Raw genomic sequence first — 22,361 nt, forward strand, 5'->3', positions numbered from 1 at the left:
CCTTTGTAGTCATTTGTGAGACTCAGAGAAGCCCATGCAGAGTTTGGTCTAGGCAGCACCTAGCAGAGAGTGAAGCTTCCTCTGCCCATGATCAGAATGGCAACAAAACGCCTTTGGACTCCAGTGTTGTGGCAGCTTCTGCTCTCCCTTCGGGTCTCCATGGGTAAGTAGACACTTTATTTCAGTAAAGGCAGATAGGAAAAGAATGTAACTGAAGTATATCCTGTTTTGTGGATGAGACAGGGGAAGAGACTTTCTCAGCTTTTGAGAATGTTGAATATCCAAGCGGGCACGTTCCTGCTGCTGCGTCTCCTGAATGTGTCCCAGGTCTTGTTCAGCGTTACACATTTTTTTCTCCAAGAATACCACCCAGATACCTGCCCCAGGGCTCAATATTGGGGAGTATTTGAAGGACCCAGAAGGGTACCAGTTGGCTTTTGGGAGAGCTGCTTTGGAGATGGAAGGAAATAAATGGCTGTCCATCTTGTCTTACCTCTTGGAGGACCCTTCTGTGGTGAGTTTGATGAGGGTTAAAGACCAGCAGGTACCAATCGCTACCGTAGCAGTGCACTGGCAGCAATATCTCACCAACCAAGACCCTCTGATTCCCATCCATAAACTGATTTTTCAACTGGAGAGCCAAGGGGTGATCAGCAAAACCTGCTCACCCTTCAACAGCTCCATATGGCCAGTGTGGAAGTCTAATGGAGAATGGAGACTAACAGTAGACTACCATGGCCTGAATGAAGTTACACCAGCCATGAGTGCTGCTGTGCCAGCCATGCTGGGGCTTCAATACCAGCTGGAGTCAAAGGCAGCCAAGTGGCACACCACAACTGCTATCACTATGGCATTCTGCTCTGTTCCTTTAGCACCAGAGTGCAGGCCACAGTTTGCTTTCACTTGGAGAGGTCACCAGTACACCTAGAATTAACTGCCCCACAGGTGGAAACAGACCCACCATTTAGCATGGACTGATCCATCTCCACACCAAGAGATGGTGGGCATGAGGAACAGCATGAAGACCTACTTGACTGTCTTGTGTTTATACCACTGCATATCTCCTGAGATAGCTTGCCACCCCTCATGTTGGGTGCCCCTAATTAGGGTTCCTTGTGGCTAGAGCAAGAGAGGAGGGAAAGAATAAACTGGAACACTGAGATGCAAGTAATGGATTGTCTGAGATGTTGGAGCTGAGGCAAACATGGGAAATTGCTTCTTCATGCCATACTAGACACAGGAATGAAGAAACTGGTGCCCAGTGAACATTTTCAGCTGGATATCATCACAGCAGAACAACAAATAGAAATGAGAAATTCTGTAGAAGCTTTTGTGAATACACAACAGGGACATACTCAGCATTTCCCAGCCCTGACAGGTCAGAAGAAGAGAAAGCTTGCATGTCAGTAGAAAAAAAACCTTACACTTTAGCAATGCAGTTAGCTCAAACTTGTAAATACAGACACAGCTCCCTCAAAACAAAACAAAACAAAACAAAACAAAACACCTTTAAGTTGTATTATATAGAAACTAACTAAATCTGATTTAAGATAAATTAAGAGTACCAATAACCTCATTAACCATCTGCAATAGAGAGCTGTGATTAGGTGCTGACCTTTCCGTAACATTGCTCTGTCTCTGCATGTGCAGGTGCTGATGAATTGAGGCTGTCAAATGGAACTGGCCCATGCTCTGGAAGAGTGGAAATAAAACATAATGAGAAATGGGGAACTGTGTGTGATGGTGACTGGACCAGAGAAGATGCTGACGTTGTTTGTAAGCAGCTACGATGTGGCTATGCTGTTCAGGCCCTGAACCGAGCTCCTTTTGGAGAAGGGTCTGGACCAACGTGGTTGTATCGAGTGGATTGCCGTGGTGATGAACCAGCCCTCTGGAACTGCTCACACAGAGGGTGGGGTGTTTTCACCTGCCCTCATTACTTTGATACTGGAGTGATCTGCTCAGGTAAGAAGTCACCCATCTTTGTATAATAGAAAAATGCTACAAGGTCAAGATTAAGGTTTGTGCTAGCTGAATAAAGCCAGCTACTGCCAGAGGTAACACTTTCTGCATAGCCTCTGCTCAGCCAAAGCAGGCTGCAACAGCACTAATTCTCCTGCTGACTACAAGCGTACGTATCCTTTGCCTGGGCACAGCGACGACGCAGAATGAAAGTAGGCATAGTAAATTACTTTGAACAGAAAAAGAAGCAATGTTTGTTTCTACCACAGTTTTCCCAGGCAACAGGAGAGCAGTACTGTACTTGTCTTTGACCAGGAAAGGGGCTAAAAAACTAGGTGGAGATGGAGAAGCAAGAAAATGCTGCCATGCCATAAAGCTGCCCTTCTTCTCCATATCTTTGTTTAAGCTAAAATAGGACAGTTTGCAATAGCAAACAAATCCAATGACTGTTTAGCTGCCTGCCTCCGACAGCTTTGTTTTCCCACACACCGTTTTCTTTCTCCTCAGTGCCATGTAGAAATTGCCACAATGGGTATTTAAAGGTGTCAGTGGTCCTCAGGACAGTGACATGTGTCTTCTCCATGGAGTTATTAAATGAGGTCAGTACAACCAATCCCTGATGCTGGATTTCTTTTTGGTTTTTTCTTCAGGTTTCTCCATGCTGCAGCTGACTGGAGGGGACACTGTCTGCTCAGGACAGCTGAAAGTAAAGCAGGAAGAAACCTGGGCTGCAGTCTGTTTTTCACAGATAAATTTCTCAACTGCCTCTGTTATATGTAACGAGTTACAGTGTGGCCAGGCAGTGGATATCATGAGAGGAACTCACTTTGGAGACAGACATGAGCTGATCTGGCAGGAAGACTTTCACTGTGTAGGGAATGAAAGTCACCTTGCACACTGTCCCAGGATGCTGAGCCATAGTAAGACGTGCTCTCACGATGCCACCGTTGTATGTTCAGGTGAGACTTGGGACTGATAGTTGTAACTTACATGTCTCCTCTAAGTCTTCTTCCTGTTAAGTTCAGAGCCTCTGCATATTCCTGTGGACCCTGGTGTTCTTGAGTGCTTCCCCTATCACACCCCAAGCCATCCAGAGAAGGCCAGGAAGTCACAGGCAGCAGCCTTCAATGTAAAGAAGTTTTTTTCTCCTGTTGAGGTGGCATTTCCTGTGTTCTAGTTTGTGTTCATTGCCCCTTGTCCTATCAGTGGGAACCACTGAAAAGCAACTGGCCCCATTCTCTTGACACTTGTCCTTTATATATTTATATGCATTGAGAAGATCCCCTCTCAGGCTGCTCTTCTCCAGGCTCAAGGGCCTCGGGTCTCTCAGCCTTTTCTCCTCAGCAAGATTCTCCACTTCCTTCATGATCTTCATAGCCTCCACCAGACTATCTCCAGTAGTTCCCTGTCTCTCTTGAACTGGGGTGCCCAGAACAGGACACAAAACTCCAGGTGTGGCCTCACTAGGGGAGAGTAAAGGAGGAAGATGACCTTCCTCAACTTGCTGGCCACCCTCTTCTTAATCCACCCCAGGATACCACTGACCTTCTCGGCCACAAGAGTACACCTCTGGCTTATGGTTGACACCATAGAGGCTGGTGGGGGCTCTAAATGTGGTTAACTCATTGCCACCCACCATAATGTGATGAATAGACCTAGCAACCTCAGCTTTCCACCTGAGGGCACAGTTCAAAAGGCATAAACTGAACATGGGCCAGAGCTGCTGACAGTAGCTTGTGACAAAATATGCCTGGAAAGGACTGCAGTTCATGTCCGCTTCCCATTCAAAGGGCTGAGGTCTGTTTCAACACTGTCCCACGGACCACGGTGATCTGGAGTGCTGGCTGGGGAGCTGTGGAAGCCAGCCTGCATAATTAAGGTGTCAGTAGCTGACAGGTCTTGGCTTTTGCCTCCCTCGTGCAAGATTCGTGGCTCAGAGTGGAAATCCAGGTCTGATTACACGGAGTACGATGCAAGAACCAGCTGAAGGTAAGTTAACAGTGTGAGAAGGTAAAAGGACTGGCAGCAGAACACCACAGTCTTACCAATGCTGCTCTTCAATTCTTGTGAATATGCTGATGAGCATGGCCTGCTGGTGCTGATAGCAGGAGTTCAGAGCCTTATGCCATGGCATGGATTAAAGCTGAGAATTGCTTCACTGCAGTATTGTGAGAAGAGGAGAGAGCAGAGCAGAGGAGGAGATACTGAGCTTAAAGAGTTAAAAGACTTTTAGTAATGCAGTGCAGGCTGCAATATGCACAATACTTATTTTTTCAAAGCTGGGTTATGAGCATCCAGGGCTAACATGCTCCCCAGTAACCTGAGATAGTTCTTTGCAGCTTGATCTGTCTTACAATTTCCATTGCAGAAGCAGACACGAAAGAAGTATCTGCTAAGTGCCTTTGTTCTTCCTGCAGGCTACGGTGGGTACAGGCTGGCAAATGGCAGTACTTCATGTTCAGGGAGAGTGGAGCTGCTTCATGGAGGCACGTGGGGAGCCCTGTGTGACTATCTGTGGGATCTGCAAACTGCCAATGCCCTCTGCCAGCAGCTGGACTGTGGACTTGCCCTACTGATACCAGGTGGACAGTCCTTTGGGAAAGGAAATGGGTCTGTCTGGAATGGGACATCCAGCTGCAAGAACAGATCGTGCCTGAGAGACCACCCTGTGAGGCTGCTGGGTCACCATGAGTGCCCTCCTGGAAAACATGCTCATGTGGTATGCTCAGGTGGGCAACAGAAGGGTCTGAGAGCACTGAAAAACTAATTTGAGGAAAAATATGGGCCCAAAATCCAGAGGGTGTCTGTGGAGCCAAGCTCTGCCTTTTGTCTGCAGCTACAGGCATTTCCAGGGGGCAAGGCTGCACTTCAGCTGTACCACAAGGCTGCTTTCTGTGAATGCTCCCAGTGTCAGGCAACAGCAAGAACAGGGCTGCTCCACAAGGTATGATGAGCTGGGGGCAGAGACTGAGGACAGTGCAGGCACTGACTTTGCCCACCACAACAAAGCATCTGTATAGAGGTCCTAAACAAGGTCAGTCTGAGACAAAGCAAAGTAGTGGCTCAGATGTAGGGGCCAACTGGAGACAAGAGTCAGGAGCAGCAGAAGACAAGGCTGGAGACAGTTACACTGGTCACAGAGCTGAGGCAAAGACTGAAGACCTGGTCTAGGCTTAAGTGAAGCCTTGGAGCACAGGCTTAAATGAAGCTTGAGTGTGCCCAGCAGAAGTCCCTAGGTGAGACTGGCCAGAAAATTAAGGTCTGTTGGTTATTCCAGAGCCCTGAAACCTAGTGCACTGAGGTTAAAAATTGCAAAGGGACCAGATCCTGATTTCACAGAATCACAGAGTGGTAGGGATTGGAAGGGACCTCAGAAGACGATTGAGTCCAACCCCCCAGATAGAGTGGGATCACGGAGAGTAAATCACACAGGAACATATCCAGCAGGTTATGAACACCTCTAGAGATGGAGACTCGATTCATTCTCCTCAGCAGAATAAGGTGGATGGAAGCACGGTTATGAGTACAGAAGTTCCAGCAGCCCAGTGGAGAAATTTTTACTACTGAATGCTTCCTAACCACTCTCAGGTGATGCCCAGGAGTAGTTATGAACGTGACATCTCAGTACTTTCTCTTGTATTCAGGGTGCTCAGGGGGCAGGCTGGTGAATGGCACCACCTGCTCTGGCAGAGTGGAGATTCGCCATGGAAACACATGGGGAAGACTCTGCCACTCCCACTGGAATGTGCAAGCTGCCAGCGTCCTCTGTCACCAGCTGAATTGTGGCTACGCAAAGTCCATCCAGACAGGAGAGCGTTTTGTGGATGGGGATGGGCCTGTATGGAGAGATGCTTTTCACTGTGAAGGGACAGAGTCCTGCCTGTGGGACTGCGCTCAAGTGACTTTGGGCAATCCAAGCTGTTCAGCCAGAGAAGCAGCCACTGTTATTTGTTCAGGTAAGTCAGGACTGGCCTTTTATGTCTAGTGCGACTTCAGACCAAGGTAGCCTTGGCCATCTCTCTGCCAAGCAAGTCCAGTATGTCAGCTTGTCTTGAATGCCCTTTCCTTTCCCCACCTCTCCAACCTTGGTTTGAGCACAGCAACTTCATTTAGTAGAGAGGTTCACGTTGTTTAGATGTACCTGACTCCTCACAGGAGCTGGGGAAGCCTTTATGGCTTCCTGTTACAGACCTCTGTGTTCAGGGAAGCAAACAAAGCCTTAACAGAGGCTGTCCTGTTAACCACTGGTTATTTTTACCAATGCAGAAATTTCTCTTCCTTCTCTCTTGCATGTTATTTCTACTGCAGTAAGAGTAACAGATGTTATTCACTACATTTTCCTACTCTCTTGAGCCCAGGTCCCTCAGAGTCACTCAGATTCTCCGGTGGTGAGAGCCGCTGTGATGGGCGAGTGGAGATCTTCCTCCACGGCACGTGGAGCAGAGTCCTGGATGATGACTGGGACATGCAGGATGCTCATGTGGCATGCAGACAGCTCCAGTGTGGAACTGCTGAAAAAACCTATTACCTCCCAAGGTCTGAGCGAGGCATGGGTCTGGTTGGCTTGAGAAGTGTCCAGTGTGGTGGAAATGAGACTCAGCTGCTGCACTGTAAGACCTCTCCTTCTTGGACAGCACCAGCGGGAGTTGCTGAAGACATTGGTGTGGTTTGCTCTGGTGAGTTACTGTGTGACAGATACAGAATGCTTCCTGTGGTTGCCTCTTGTTTGCCTTACTCTGTGTTCTCAGCAGATGTGAAATAGGCAAGGCGCTGGGACTGTGATAGCCCTCTGCTTGTGTACTTTATGTAGGAAGATAGCAAATTTTGAACAACTTTTGAGAAGGCTATGTTTTGTCTTTGAGTTGGAAAGAATGTAAACACCTTGTAACTGAAGAGAAAGACTAGGCAGAAGCTGACTGGATATGGTGAGAAGCTTGTTTGTCAGTATTAACCTATTGTATGCTTTGCTTGGACCCATGTCAGTGAAAGGAGAGCCAATTGGGATGTGACAGATCTGTATTAGAAAAGTATATAAGTTGACTGTGTAATAGAGTAGTAGGCTTTGGCTTATGCTTAAGCTCTTGCTTTGCTTTTGCTTGTGCTTAGTGTTTTGCTTAGTTACATAGGCAATAAATGCTTTTGCCTTTCACAATAAGAGTCTTCTCATCTTGGCATCACCTGGAAACACCATAACATGCAGCCTGCGAGAAGAACACTACTGCTACAATTATAAATGGTGACCCACCCCGACTGCTACAATTATAACTTTAAGGGACAGATGATAGTTAATGAAAAAGTGGGATTCCCATAATGCTTTCATCTGAACTTCTTCAAACGAGTATCTCGCAGAATAAATTTTTAAAATAAATAGAATACATTAGTCACAAGAACACCAATTTGACCATGACTGCCACACATCCTGACTGCCCTTTGGGAACAAAATTTGGTTTCTTTTGTGACATTTCTATATTTATAGATACCTGCAGCCTTCCTAAAGTAAATCAGAACTATTTCAACTCTTATTTTGTAATGTCTGCAACAGGAGCAGTGCCTGTCTCTAACTAAATGAGTTTATATAGGAAACAGGTGCTCCAGCTTCCTAAGACAAGGTGATCTATGTAGACACTGAGCATGACTGGAAACCGCTTCAGGAGTGCAACACCTCACAGGAATTAGTCAAACCTGACGCAGGAGTTTTATGAGGGTTTAGCACAACAGGAGTTCTGCCCAAGAAACCGTAACTGGACTATAACAAGAACTTGAGGCCTCCAAAGTGTTTTAAACATAGTGTCAGGATGCCGTCTGTGCATTACCTTTCTACTGCATGTTGACAGCTGGGTTTTCTCCCTGCAGGGAGCAGGCAGGTCAGGCTGGTGAACGGAACAAACCGCTGTGCTGGGAGAGTAGAGCTTTACCACCATGGTGTCTGGGGCACCGTCTGTGATGATAACTGGGATCTGTCAGATGCTAACGTGGTTTGCAAACAGCTGGGATGTGGACATGCCATCAAGGCATTTGTGTCTGCTCATTATGGTGAAGGCACAGGACAGATCTGGCTGGATGATGTGAACTGCACTGGGGCTGAATCTGATCTCTGGGCATGTCGCTCTAGGGCATGGGGCCAGCACAACTGCCAACACAAAGAGGATGCTGGAGTTCTGTGCTCAGGTATGTTTGGAAACATACTTTTCTGAGCCTGAGTTGAAAGGGGAGAGTTACATGAAGGGGAAGCAGAGAACAGAGGAGACTTGCTTGGACAGCCTCTTGCTGTCTTGACTACATGCATAGATGGTCAGCACCTTGTCCTATCAAGATGCAAAGGGTGAAATCTCTCATCTACAACTAATAGTGTTTTAGTTACCAGCAGCTTCAGAGGTGCCCTGTGCTCCTGCAGAGGAGCCACTCCAGCTGGCTCTGAAATGTCTGCAAACAAGTCATTGCACAGCAGAACTTCAACAAAGCAGACAACCACATGGCACCCACACTTCAACATACCAAAGAAACATGCCTGAAGTTCTGGGGGGTAGCCATCACTGTTGTTGGCTGAGATAGGTCCTGGTGACTGTGCTGGCTAACCAGGGAGGATCACTGGATGTCTTTTGCTTTGAAGTGTTTGCCATTTTGAGAGTCGTTTCCTCTGACACTTTCATACCGAGTGATGAACAGCTTGTTAGCAGGTTCTGGATTCACTCACCACAGCCAAGATCCTAGCAGAATGCAGCCCCTCTAATTCCGCTGTCATGTCTTTACTTCCAGAGTTCCTGGCTCTGAGGCTGGCGAATGGCAGTGAGTGTGCTGGGCGCCTAGAGGTGTTCTACAACGGGACGTGGGGCAGCGTCTGCTCCAACCGCATGTCTCAGCTGGCTGCAGGGACTGCCTGCAAGCAGCTGGGCTGCGGCCACGGCGGTGAGATCACCAGTGACTTCAAATATGGCAGAGGTTCTGGGCCCACGTGGCTGGACCACATTGAGTGTACCAAGGAGCACAGCTCTCTCTGGCAGTGCCAGTCAGACCCCTGGAACCCTCAGTCATGCGATAACCGAGCAGAGGAGACCCACATTTCTTGCTACGGTAATTAGAAATCACAGCTTCACAGAGTAGCAGGGGTTGGGAGGGGCCTCTGGAGATCATCCAGTCCAACCCTCCTGCTAGAGTAGGATCACCTAGAGCAGAGCACTACAGGACTGCCCACACCTGTATATAGACCTAGATATAAACCCATGCATGCACATATGGACATGGTAGCAATTACCTCATCAAATGTTTGTTATCTGTTATATATTGTTTCTAGTTCCATACAAACGTCTCATTTACCTTTGTCTACATCCCTGGTGTAAATGATGGCACTAAAACGACATGAGTATTACTGACTGCAATTACCCAGTGGAAATGCCCAGGCAGTCCCTGATGGGATAGTGCCACTGCACACTTTCAAAGCAAAAATATATGATACACAGGCAGTCTGTGAGATCTGAGTTAGGGTCAGGCTTCCCAAGAAGCCTGCAGGCACAGATATGGACACACATCAGGGCCCATGCACACCTACATGCAAGCATGCACATAGCCATGGACAAGGGCTCTAAAGGTCAATTTCTAAGGCCTTCTCTTATGACACTATTTCATACCTGTGGACTTCCATTGTAATGCAGACAAATTCTTGATGGCATTCAGATCTCCTGAAAGGGACTGCAGCTGCCTCACATAAGAACAAAGCAAGCACAGCCATCAGGAGGGTTATTTAATTCACAGCAGCAGGCAAGTAAGGGTCCACCAAGTACCAAATAGGCCATACATATATCATAGGAAAAAAATGACTTGATGACTGATTTTCGAGCCTTTTATACTCCTGAGCTTTCTTCAGCAAATAATCAAATTATTTACTTCAGTATTTAAATTCTACAGGAAGAAAAGAGGGAATATCTCCAGCCACATTTGCTGAGTGCCCAAACTCTTCAAGCTGTTCAGGTACCTCTAGCTCTTGGTTTCTGCTCACTGGTCCCTTCGGACCTTCCGGCTGCTTCAGCAGTACAGAAGGCTTCTGTGTTTCGCAGACAGGGAGAAGTTACGAGTCACAGGAGGAGAGGATGGATGTTCAGGCAGAGTGGAGATTTGGCACCAAGGCTCCTGGGGAACAGTCTGTGATGATTCCTGGGATATGGCAGATGCTAATGTTGTATGCAAGCAGCTGGGTTGTGGATTTGCTGTGTCTGCTCTGAGTGAAGCTGCCTTTGGGGAAGGGACTGGTCCCATCTGGTTGGAGAAGGTGCACTGCAAAGGAACAGAGCTGTCTCTCTGGGACTGCTCTGCCCAGCCCTTGTTCAGCAAAAACTGTGATCACAAGGAAGATGCTGCTGTGAATTGTTCTGGTTAGTAACTGGTCCTTAGATTTAGCACAGAGGTCTTGGAAGGATGCCAGTAAGTCTGACTTGCAGAAACCTCATAAATGCTATGAAGATGTTCTCCCTATTTTTCACATTCACCTCTTCCTTAATCTGGACTCACCTTCCCTTTGCAGGCATGACAGAAACAACAGCATCACCCACTAGAGCAGGTAAAACCGTTTTGTCTTCCTCCTTTCTTTCTCCCATCAAATGAGGATTTAATGTCCCTCCTTCTGCATAGCAGGTAAATCAGCAGCATATTCTAGCTCATCAGAAAGCATCTCCTACAGCCTTTTGTAAAGCAGATCGAGTTGCACTGTCCCCAGCTGCTTTGTTCTAGCTGCTTGAACAGGACCCACAACTGGGCAGCAGGTGGCCTGCCTCACCTTGCTAACATGGGCAAAGCAGAAGGCTCCAGAGGAGCAGCCCTTTGGGTCACCCAAAGGTTGCTTCTTCATTTCCATTCAGATCCTCCCCAACACCGAGCAGCAGACAGCACAAGAATTTCAACACCTGTCATCATCTGCATTATCCTGGGAGGCCTTCTCTGCCTGGTCCTTGCCATTCTTGCTGGACAGATCCAAAGAGCCAGGGCACAGCAGAGAGGTGTGTCCCTCAGAACTGGTATGAAATAGCTGTTGGACATGGCTGGCAACTGTTCAGTTGGCTGGGAATGCTGGGGTTGGGGGTGACTGAGTGAATGGCATCTGCTGTCACACTCATATTGTCTGACAGAAAAAGAGCCCAGCAGTGCTAATCCTCAGTCACCACCTTACAGTTACTTTCTGGGTACCAAACAGGCCCCCCAGGGTCACTTGTCCTTTTCATGACCCCAGCCTGAGTATGAGTAGACATTGTGAGTGACCACTCCCTTTGACTTCCAGGCTCCAGACTATCCTATGACCCCTTCTCTGAGGCTGTCTATGAAGAGATCGACTACAACCTAAGGAGGGAAAAGCAAGGTATGCCTGGCCTCTCACCTCTGTCTTGCTCTTATCAAGGGCAAATTCCTCCTGGTAGCCCAGATCCTGATCTGATACTTGGCAGCTCCCAAACCTACTGGAAAACTGAAAATTCCTGGGTTTGGGGAGAGAAGGTTCCTGCCCACTGGACTCTGCCAATTCCTCTCCTAGGAACAATTGACTTTGTGCTGCCCTCACTACAGCTATACAGCATAGATGAGTATAATTCAAACAAAAAAACAAACAAACAAACCAACCACAAACACAAGACTCTTGCTGCAATTATTTAAAGCAGGAACAAATGAAGGAATCATTTTTCTCTTTCTCCCAAAAGCTAGGTATCTCTGTAGGCTTCCTCCTGTTGATTCTTTTTCTCCTTTTGTGGCTTGCCCCCCACCATGAGCCATCAGAGGTGTTATGGGGCCCCTGAAGGATTTTTGGCTATTCCACTGTAATCCCTCTACCATGCAGGAGTATCATTGATTGTCCAAGATTCTGTTAGATTTGGAAGGTGTTACTGTAGCCTTCTGGTTTTGTCATGGTGATTCTTAGCAGCTAAGGAGAGGTTAATCTGATATTACACTCTTTCTCATCTGCCTAGATTCTTATTCAGAGTACTCAAATGCAAAGGCACAGTTTTATAGTGGGGACAGTGATGAAGAAAATGGCCCTGGAGCAACTCAAGGTAATGGAAGATGGGGATTCTAAAAAGAAAGAGACCCCAAATCAGGGGGTTTCACTTCCAAACATTATTGGTGATTAAAACTTTTTCCTTGATGCACTTCATGTCTACTAGTGATGTTTTGATGTGGACCAAAGATTCCTGTTTAACTCTTGTGGTGGAAGAGTGTCATACAATCTCACATGCAAGTGCTAGTCTTCTAGATGAGCAGCTGAAGATAAATGTTTGCTGGTAGTTCTGCACTCTTCCCAGGGTTCAGTCACACAAATCCAACAATCTGACAACTGCTCCTTCCAGAAACTGCAGCTGTAACAGCTTGCAAGTTGTTACTCCAGTTCTAGATAAATGGGGAGGGTTAAGACAAAGGAAAACCACGCTCCAAAAAAGAACATTGGTATCCAGTGGGGGTGGATTAGGAAATGCTCATCTGAGTGCTGTGAAGAAAATGGAGCTTGCCAGATGTGGTGGGTTTATTTGCAAAAGCTGAGGGACAGCAAGTGCTCAGAAAAGACCTGTATCTTCCTGAAGATGACCCAAAAGCTCACTTAGCCATTGTCTGGTTTCTGAGAGGCACAACCAATTTTGGACTTCAGCTGCCCATATCCCAGACTCTCTGCTGTGATATATCTGCAACTATATTTTCTCTTGTTTCTCTTACATTAAGGGTTAACAGTTGATAAGCTTGAAGGAAGGGACACCATCCAGAGGCATCATTGTTGTCTAAAATACCTCAGAGTCCTCAGGAGGATTCTTGGTGTATTATTCTTCATTATTATCACAACAATGTTGGTATTACTGGCCCTTAGCAGCAGCTGAATCATCAGCTACTGCTTTCTCTAGTGGAAAACGTTTCCCTCTTATAGTTAACATCTGTATCATTCCAGAGGTCTCTCCACTACCTAGAAATGCCCTGGAAGATGGTTATGATGATGTGACAGAAGCTCCTGGACTTAAAGATGCTTCCCTTTCTGGGCAGAGAGAACAGAAAATCATTGAGATCCCTGAAGAAAGCAACATAAACAAGGATTCACAGAGAGGTGAGACCAGAAGAGCAGTGCTGTACATTTTCACAATCTTTTAGATAAGCAAAAAGAAAAATTAGAATTATTTTCTGTGATTTACTTTTTGATAAATCCACTCTATCTGATATCTATCTGCTGGTCTTCTTCTGTCTCCTTACAAGTAGTTTATTTTCCTCCTATCTTCTGGGTTGGACAAGGAGAGATCTACTAAATTTGCAATAAAAAGGAGTTGGGTCATTGTAGGGATTTTGCTGTATTCTAAGAGTTTAAATTAGATCAGTAATCTATGTTCTGAGAAGGGCAAATCTGATTTTGGATGTATGTGCATGTAGCAAGAGGCAGGATGGGACAAGCATTTTCCAGGTCTTTTCACAGCTCTGCCTACATAAGGTTCATTTCTGGGGAAGACAACTGCCACTTCACACCACCGGTGGCACACCATGTGAAGGTCATGCACACAGGATGAGCACTTAACCCAGTGTTTTCCCTTTGTGTTCTCAGACTGGAGTTCAAACGTGTCAGGAAACAGGACCTCTGAGGCTGACAGATGTTCATCACCTGCTCTTGAAGACACAGGCTATGATGACATTGAAGAGTTAGGACAGCAATGACCTGCTGAGTTGTACTGACCACCTCTGCAAACACATCTCTCCTTCTGAAATGCTAATGGGGTACCAGTAGGACCAGAACAGCCTGTACTCAGTGTTAATTTACCCACATTAGAGTGCTTTGCAGAGAAGCCAGCACATACTTAGCAGATAAACAAGAATGGCTGTTAAGAATATAATTTCAGTATCCCTTACAATTTCTTGTTGACAAAACTGCCTGGAAGCATTTTGCTTTTTATCTCTAAATATTTTCATTGAGAGATCAGGATAGATTGGATCAACGCGCTTAGGTCACTTGCAAGATGTTTAATAAGGCCATGTGTGGGTCCTGCATTTTGATTACAACAACCCCATGGAACACTAAAGGCTTGGGGACAAGCAGCTGGAAAGCAGCCTGGCAGAAAAGCACCTGCAGGTGCTAGCTGACAGGAGATGAAGATGAGCCAGCAGTGTGCCAGGTTCTGTATCAGAATTTGTATGGCCAGCAGGAGTAAGGAAGGGATCGTGCCCTTGTACTCAGCACTGGTGAGACCACATCTCAAGTGCTGTGTCCAGTTTTGGACAATGTCATTTTAGAAAGCCGTGTGAAATGGCACATTTCCTTTCTGAGGGGAGATGTATGATCAGTCAACATAGTTTCATAGATGAAAAATATTAAAGACAAACAATTCTACTATAACGAGCACCTATTGTTCTAGCACACAGAAGTTTGAAAACAACCATAGTTCTATGCTGGAATCATAATTCCAACATTTAAAATCTGTTGTTTGAAGTTAGATGCACTCATGTTTTAACTTCTGAAGAGGAACAGGCCTTTGCTTATAGACTTATAAAACACAGTGGGAAATGCCTATCCAAGAGCTGAATTTGGCCCAGCATATTCAATACGATTTGTTGATATGAGGGAGGAAATAAAGGTCAAAGAGCTGCACCTGGAGATGCAGCTACTGCATAGAGCAAATACTCAATGGTGGCAGGAGGTTGTAAGGAAGCACACTACATGTCCAGATCAGGCAGCATGAGGGATGAAATTAACTTCCTCAAGGGCATATCTCAATGGTTTCTGAACACAAGGAGTCATCTAGGAAAGAGATGATGGAATTAGTGTGGGCTGTGTGCTTTTGGGAGAGCAGACTTGGTGCTGTTGCTCATGGTAGATAAAAGCCACACTTAAAGCAGTGAGTTTATGGAGTGTATCAAACAGGAGAGGGGAGGCAACGTGCTTCAGGGGGATATTGGAATATACCTGACAAAACTTTTAAATATCATGAGAAGGTAACAGATTTACAGATGATTTGACTGATGTCAGCCACATAATAAAAAGGATAATATATATTAAAAAGAATAGTGAATGTTTCTTTGCTTTAGACTGTAGAATAAGAAAATTCTTTAAAATATTGTGTGTTTAGAAAGAATTGTTCATAACTGGATGATTTTTCCAGCTGGTATGAACTTTAATTTGTTACCCAAACTGATTAGTTTCCAAGGGAGATTTTTCTTGATTTTTATTATTATTTTGCATCCCCTCCGCTGGCTCCACCAGGGGAGCCGTGCTGCCGGGAGAACATATTGGACTACTGGACTGCTTTGCCGAGTCGGCTGTCGGGTTTCCTTCTCCGGAGCCTCCTCTCCCCTTGCCTCGCATTACAAAAGACTCGAGCTCGCGCCCCGCTCCCCTGCAAACCCCGACGGCTGCCCCCCACCCCTCCTCTTCCTGCTAAGCCAAAGACAGCAAAGGGCACTCCACAGCTGTGCATGCGCCCCAGCCACGCCGGGGCGGGCCGCGGCGCAGGGATGGGCGGAGAGTCCGAGTCAGGCGGGACCAAGCGGGCCGAGCCCCACGGCGTGCCTGCTTCCACCGCCCCTCGCCTACCCTGGGGGAGGAGCTCCGGCGGCGGTGGAAGAAGGCGAAAGTAGGGGGCAGGATGGGGCGGACGGTGGTGGAGCTCTTTTACGATGTAGTGTCCCCTTACTCCTGGCTGGGATTTGAGGTGAGGGCTGAGACGTGCGGGGAGGACGTTCGTGGGCGCCCCGCCGTTCTCCCGCGGCGTGGCCTCTGCGACGGCCCCAACCTGGCCCGGCCCGGGCGCTCGCTCCCTCTCGCCGCTGCCTACCCTTGAGGAGGCGGCTAAAGGGCAACTCGTCCGGGCGGGCCGCGCTGCCTTCCCGGGCTGCTTCTCTGCCCCTCATGTTTAGATTTGTTTTTTATCCCACTTAGTGATTCTTAACTCCTCACGTGTTGAAAAGCTGCGGCACTATGAAGCCGCTAAGGAAGCGTGGCTCTGCCCGTCGGCAGCTTGGTCTGTGCGTGTTTGGGAGTTAACTGCTGAACGTTTTGCTTTAGAAATAGCTTTGATAGTTTTAACAGGTGCAGGTATCCACTCATGAGCTTCATCTACCCCTTGCTTACCCCTGCCTATAGTCATAAAAGAATGCAGACTGTTCAGTTTTTCTGAGATCAGAGTTCTCTGGTAGCATCCAGAAAGGCCTTTCAAAGACTATCACTAATACAATAGAAAAGGACTTAACCTGCAGTGTCTGCGTGATGCCTTAGCTGCACCCATCTCCAGTGGACATCTCCGGCTGTTAATCCATCACTACTACTTTCCATTGCAGGTGCTCTGCCGGTACCAGCATGTCTGGAACATTGACCTGCGCCTTCGCCCAGCTTTCCTTGGTGGCATAATGCAAGCAACAGGTAGGCAGCATGGAGTTCTGTAGTGAAGCACCTTCTTCACTAGTGGGACGCTAGTGGGCAAGCTCATAGCATAGAGACCACGAAGTCAGCTTTAAACTAAGTTTTGGCACCAGTAGCATAAGCTCCATGATGGTGGAGCTCAGTAGTGACTGAGAAATCAGCCACAAGGAATTTAATCCTTTTGCAACTACATGACCACAGTTTGTGGCATGTAGAGTCTATGCCAAAGGTCATCAGTGCTATAACACAGGATAACTAATTTGATGTGTAATGTTTTCCAGAAGTTACCTGTTGAATTCAAAGCAGAATTGATTTGTGGAGCACTTGCAACTCGTAATATGCGTGAAGGATTCAAGTATGCCATAAAATGGTACTTATGGCCTTGCTAGAACAAATTAATCACCAAGACTTACAGATAATGACATTAGAAAGGCTCTACCTTTGCCTACCTATGCATTAGCAATTGTTTAGCTTAAAAGTCATCTGTCTGAATCAACACAAATCCCTGCTAGGGTATTTCTGCCTTGGTTTAAAACTGCTTCTGCTAACTGAAAGGCCATGACCCAAAGTCAATCATATTTACATCACAGGTTCACAGATTGCATTGGGTTGGCAGGGACCCTCAAAGGTCATCCTAGTAGTATCTTTGGAAAAGCTGTGTATGTTTCACTGAGCCAGTATGAAATCACACTTTTCTGGAGGCACAAGTATGCATGAGGTCTAATTTTTTCAGGTTTTTTGTTCATTGTTATTACAACACAGTCCAAAACCTCAACAAAACTTTCTCCTGAAAGGTAACAAACCCCCAGCAATGTTGCCAAAGCGTGGAGAATACATGCTGAAGGATATCAAAAGGATGGCAAAGTACTACGAAGTGCCTCTACGGACATCAAAAAATGACTTGCAACGTATCATTAGTATAAGTAAGTAAGAGACAGCTTTCAATTCCAGCACTTGTGGTTCAGGTTCTCCCTAGCAGTAAGACGAATTCTCCATCGACAGCCTCATCCGTTACCTGTGAGCAGTACTGAGTCTGTGCATTGTGAACCATTAAAGGAATCTCTGAAGAAAGATGGTGGTGAATGATACTAGTGTGGGAGATAGAATCATAGAATTGCTCAGGTTGGAGAAGACCTTTCCACTGGTGATGGAATACAATGTTAGATCTTGTATGGCATGCTTCAGCCAGTTCCAGAAATCCTTCATTGCATTATCATAGCTGAAGCAGTGCAGAAGAATTGTTTTCCCCTGCTACAGGTGAGAGATTCTGCAGGTCCACAGTACTCCACATAAGGGTGAAGCTAGGTTTTTTTGCACTCCTTTTTTGGGGGGGCTAAGGAAGCAAAAAAAAGGGTGGAAGGCTGGGGAGTCAGGGAAACAAAAGCAGTATCTGTTGAAGTCCTTGGAGTTGAGACTAGAAACCATGACAGAACTTTCCAATTAGGATTAATGACTATAGAATCCTAGAATCATTCAGGTTGGAAAAGACCCTTGAGATCATCAGGTCCAACCATTAACCCTATTCTACCAAGTTCAACGCTGAGCCAAATCCCCAAGCACCACATCTAAATAACCTTTAAACACCTCCAGGGATGGTGACTCCACCTCATCCCTGGACAGCCTGTTCCAATGTCTGACCACACTTGGAGTGATTTTTTTTTTTTTTTTCTCCTAATATTCAGCCTCAACCTCCTCCAGTGCAGCCTGAGGGTGTCCTCTCTTGTTTTGTCACTAATGACTTGTGAGATACTGTGGATCACTGTAAGCTTTGCAGTTTGGGGACTGTTGCAGAGGAGATGGAGCTGTTCTCAGGCAGTGTTGGTGCAGACTGTGCCTGCCTCAACCCTGGGCCTTGTTGCAGTGTTTCTCTGTCTCCCCACTGATCACAGGCAGTCTTGGGGCCATGCGATTTATCACAGCCGTGGGCATGACACAGCCACAATACTTGGAGCCACTCTCTAGGGAGTTCTGGATAAGTTTTTGGTCACAGGTCAGTATTTCATAAAGCCAACTTTCTGATCCTTTCTGTGTCACCCTTCCTGTCCCACTTTGTTCAGCTGTGGAATTAGAGCAAGAGAAAGGCAGTGTCTTCAAGTGAGAAGTCAGAGCAGGAAGCTTCAGGGAACAGCAGTTCAGGAGCCTTGCTAAGAAAAGGCCTAGTTTATAAGTCAGCTTAACTTGCTGCCTTTTAGGCCTGTGTGGTGCATCCTAGGGGCTGAAGGCATTGGGAGCTCATAGCAGAAAGCACTTCCTGTAAACTCCTAGATAGATGACTTAAAATTGTGGAGGAAATTTATCTAGCATCTACCATTGTTTTTATTTCTATTTCCTTAACACTCTCAAGTCTAAAGCTGACCTTTTGTTCTTAAGTACTGAATTACTTATTTTATTCTTTTATCAGCACGAAGATATCAGTCAGATAGAGACTATGCAGGCTGTAAGTATCTCTCTTTCGCCGTGTTTCTGTTTCTGATAGTTTCAAATTGATGGCTTGTATCAGTAACAGGCATGAAGACAGTTCAGTCACATCATCACCTGGCGTTTTGAAAACTTTTAGCTAGACACTCAGAACAAGAATGTTCTTTTTTGTTGATTCACCCAGGATAGGCAATGAATTACCTGTTAATACTGGTTTATTCACAGTAGTTAAGTATGAACTTTGTTTCCAGAATGAACTGAGAATTCCCTGCTGTTTCCCCAGAGTCTAGTCCTTGCACTTCAGCTTCATCTTAGTGCACTTTTTTTAACCAGAATTTCAGCAGAGGTTTGCATTTCACTTTTTTGAGAGGCAAGATCTGAGGCATATAATTAAAAGGTGGTGCATTAACCGTGGTAGCCAGCTAAGCACGATGCAGGTGCTTCCTCTCTTCCCCTCCCAACCCAGTGGGACAGGGGAATGGAAAAAGAAGAATAAAAGCAAGAAAACATTTGGGTTGAAATAAAATTGCTTAATAAGCAAAAAAAAAAAAAAAAAAAAGAGGGGAAGAAGAGAGGGAAGAAAACAAAGTGACGCAAAGGCAATCGCTCACCATCTCCCATGGGTAGACTGATGCCCATCCAGTTCCCAAGCAGAGGGTAACTAACCTTCCTACCCCTGCCTCCTCACTTCTTACTGCTTAGTGCATGACATTACATGCAAAGAGTATCTCTGGTTAGTTTGTCTGCCCACCCTCTTGTGCACCCCCAGTCTATTCACTGGAGGCAGGGAGTGAGAAACAGAGAAGGCTTTGACAATGTGTCACCACCCTTCACCAGTAATTAAAACACCAGGGTGTTATCAGCTTGGGTTTGGTCCCAGAATGTAGGAGCTGCTGTGAAAAAAATACCCAGACCTAAATATATACAGAAAGTTCTCAGATGGTCTGAATCCATCATTATTTAAAGCAAAGACATGCAGAACTTCAGAGAAACAAACCTCATACTTTAAAGGTCTCTGTGTATACTACTCACTGGTGGCCTGTGAGCATCACACCACGTTCAGCAAGGCAGAGGTTGGTACATCCTTGTTGTTTGCTTAGGTCCATCATTGAAGGTCTTTTCCAACCCAAACGATTCTGTGATTCACCCCTGCAGCCAGTACTAAACCTTCCTCTCTTCTGGAAATAGGCAATCCAAAGGTGGATGTGGGATCCCAAGACTTTGTTCTGAGTCTTTACAGGGGAATTCATTTCACACATAAGTTAGAAGAAATGGAATGTTGTTTACTTGATAAAGCTCCTTAGTGGGTTTTGCATTTCTTTTCTCCCCATCAGCACTACCTTTACACAAATTGCTACAGAGTCTTTTAACACTGCACCACTCCACTCAAACATGCTGTGTGCAGAGAATGGTGAGGAGCAGATACTGCAGGCTAAACACTGTGGCTACCAAGTGTACACAGTGTTCTGTTCTACTTCAGTGCTACATTTAACCTCCTGTTCAAGTAGAGTCAGCAGGAGCTTCCAGTCTCCTTGATGTGGAAGTAAGAGAAGGTGCAAGAAAATGATATTCAGAGAAGAAAGAAAAGTCCTGAGCACTACACATGTAGGGTTGCTGGTCTGTGTGTAATACTGTAAGCACTGCTTCACTTTTTACTCTGAAAGGAAAAGGCTGCTCAGGTAGATGGAAGGTAGCAGCTTGTGTGAAATCCTTCATGAGCACAGCACACTGCTGGCTCATACCCAGCCAGCTGTTGACCAGTACCCCCCAGTCTTTCTCTTCTGGGCAGCTTTCCAGCTATGCTTCCCCAGGCCTGGAGTGTTTATGGGGTTGTTGTGCCCCAAGTGCAGGACCCTATTCTGGGCCTTGGCCCATTGATCCAGCCTGGCCAGGTCCTTCTGTCAAGACTTCTTACCCTCAAGCAGATCAACACTCCTTACCAGCTTAGTGGCACCTGCAGAGGGGTTCCCTCACTCCCCTCATCCACATTATTGATAAAGATATTAAGTTATCTGATAAGTCATTGGAATAGAGGTTAAACTTAGTATGTATCTTTTTCTTTTTTCCTCCTGTTTAGGAAATTTTTTTTTTTGTTAAAGTGTATAGTTGAAGCTTGGAAGTTTAAAATCCCCCTTTTAATTTGTGTTTGAGAAGTGATAAATTATGAAAAAGACAGTCATGCAAGAAGTGCTTCAAGGGTATTTTGTAAAATTTATGGGTAGTAACACTGACAATTCATTTAATCAGGCCACAGTAGGAATGTGTATAATTCACTTCATTCTATCATCTTTTTGCAGATTGCCAGGCAGGCTGGGCTGTCACCAGAGCTTGCCCAGAAGGCACTTGAAATGATTTCATCCCCTGCAGTGAAGAACCAACTGAAAGAGACAACAGAGGAAGCAATAAAATACGGGGTGAGATGCTTCCAGTGCTATCTGGCATCACATCTATGCATCACTCCCCTGTTAAGAACACTGGGAAGCAAGGAACAATGAGAATGATGATTAGAAGGCATTGTGCAGACAATGTCTCTTGGGTGGTCTTTGCTTTTTTAACATGTGAAAGCTAACTCACCCCTTGTTAGTTTATCCCTTTGTCATCTGGGAGACCAAGGCTGACCCATGCACCTCGTTCCAGCCAGACAGCAAGGAGTTAAGTGATGCCATTTATCACTACTTCACATAAAACTGTGGACTAATCAGGTTGGGTTCCTTTTGCTGCTTCAAAAGGGGTGCACAAACTCTGGAGAGTCTCCTACTTTCTGATGGCTCCATTAGGCTCCTGTTTAAGAATGAAGGTGAAAAGAAGGGAAGGAAAGAAGTCGAAGTTACGACTTTTTAGTGGATATCTGCAAACATTTCTCTCTTAACACTCTCCATTTCCTCTCCATGGTGTCAATAGGCATTTGGGATGCCTGCTGTTGTGACACATGTTAATGGGGAACCTCAACTCTTTTTTGGCTCTGACCGTCTAGAACTGCTGGGCAGCATCATAGGTGAGTGGACCTAAACCCAGCACTTTGGGTTTCACACTGTCACTCTCTTCTAATGGAATATGTAACACGGCCCAATAAAACACTCTCCAGGTCTTTCAAATATTAGTGTTGGGATGAAGCTGCTGACTGGAATGTGTCTCACTGCAGTCAGAGTGATCACAGTAGTCACTTCCTAGACAAGAAGTAACTTGAGCTCTCCCTCCTCTCTTGGTGTTTGAAGGCTTTGTGCTCCACCTGCTATTCTCAGGTTACTGCTGAAACTCGTTAGTCTCCAAAATGTGACAGGATGATCACCTTGGTGTATTTCACTGTAACTTTTTTTCCCTGCTGGTTTGTCTTGCAGGTGAAAAATGGATGGGACCAGTTCCATCAGTTCCAAGCCCTAAGATGTGAAAAGTCCTGGGGAAACACATAAGAATGAAGTATAAGTACATGGCCAATCTGGAGTGATTATCTGAATATAGTCAATGTGATGGGCAGGTGGCTTTCTCCTCCTTAAACAGCTAACATTACAGCTCAGTCTCACCTCCAGTCAGGAAGTTCAGTGGTTGCCTGTATTCCTAGTCTGGTGAGGTCTTTTACCAATACAAATGTGCTGCTTTTCTTTCACCAGATCAATGATTAACATTAAAA

At 45.9% G+C, this 22,361-nt stretch overlaps 2 protein-coding genes across 7 annotated transcripts; both read left to right on the forward strand.

Annotated features, from left to right (window-relative positions):
- Positions 1-285: 285 nt before the first annotated feature.
- LOC128971489 (antigen WC1.1-like) lies at positions 286-14,934 on the forward strand. 5 transcript variants are annotated; one of them, XM_054387062.1, is made up of 16 exons: positions 286-514; positions 1,651-1,965; positions 2,613-2,921; positions 4,380-4,691; positions 5,607-5,918; positions 6,321-6,638; positions 7,816-8,130; positions 8,719-9,033; positions 9,865-9,927; positions 10,014-10,328; positions 10,478-10,513; positions 10,812-10,949; positions 11,228-11,305; positions 11,907-11,990; positions 12,872-13,024; positions 13,511-14,934. In XM_054387062.1, exons 1-16 carry the CDS (start codon positions 472-474, stop codon positions 13,618-13,620), a joined length of 3,216 nt encoding a protein of 1,071 aa, XP_054243037.1. In that variant the 5' UTR covers positions 286-471; the 3' UTR covers positions 13,621-14,934. The 5 variants fall into 5 exon arrangements, with proteins under 5 accessions (XP_054243037.1, XP_054243039.1, XP_054243038.1 ...); XM_054387064.1 differs by lacking the exon at positions 11,907-11,990; XM_054387063.1 differs by lacking the exon at positions 9,865-9,927.
- Positions 14,935-15,523: 589 nt separating this feature from the next.
- Positions 15,524-22,361, forward strand: GSTK1 (glutathione S-transferase kappa 1). 2 transcript variants are annotated; one of them, XM_054386600.1, is made up of 8 exons: positions 15,524-15,608; positions 16,234-16,315; positions 17,110-17,238; positions 18,205-18,305; positions 18,717-18,752; positions 21,031-21,147; positions 21,635-21,728; positions 22,072-22,361. In XM_054386600.1, the coding sequence occupies exons 1-8, from the start codon at positions 15,543-15,545 to the stop codon at positions 22,119-22,121; spliced, it is 675 nt and encodes a 224-aa protein (XP_054242575.1). In that variant the 5' UTR covers positions 15,524-15,542; the 3' UTR covers positions 22,122-22,361. The 2 variants fall into 2 exon arrangements, with proteins under 2 accessions (XP_054242575.1, XP_054242576.1); XM_054386601.1 differs by lacking the exon at positions 17,110-17,238.

This window comes from Indicator indicator, chromosome 14, assembly GCF_027791375.1.
Source record: "Indicator indicator isolate 239-I01 chromosome 14, UM_Iind_1.1, whole genome shotgun sequence".
Lineage (NCBI taxonomy): Eukaryota > Metazoa > Chordata > Aves > Piciformes > Indicatoridae > Indicator > Indicator indicator.

Coding starts and splice junctions, on each gene's coding strand:
- GSTK1 (XM_054386600.1), top strand. CDS start 15,543: ATGGGGCGGACGGTGGTGGAGCTCTTTTACGATGTAGTGTCCCCTTAC. Junction 17,239..18,204: donor GCAACGTATCATTAGTATAA/GTAAGTAAGAGA, acceptor CACTGATCACAG/GCAGTCTTGGGGCCATGCGA. Junction 18,753..21,030: donor AGATAGAGACTATGCAGGCT/GTAAGTATCTCT, acceptor ATCTTTTTGCAG/ATTGCCAGGCAGGCTGGGCT.
- LOC128971489 (XM_054387062.1), top strand. CDS start 472: ATGGCTGTCCATCTTGTCTTACCTCTTGGAGGACCCTTCTGTG. Junction 4,692..5,606: donor TGCTCATGTGGTATGCTCAG/GTGGGCAACAGA, acceptor TCTTGTATTCAG/GGTGCTCAGGGGGCAGGCTG. Junction 11,306..11,906: donor CCTAAGGAGGGAAAAGCAAG/GTATGCCTGGCC, acceptor TCATCTGCCTAG/ATTCTTATTCAGAGTACTCA.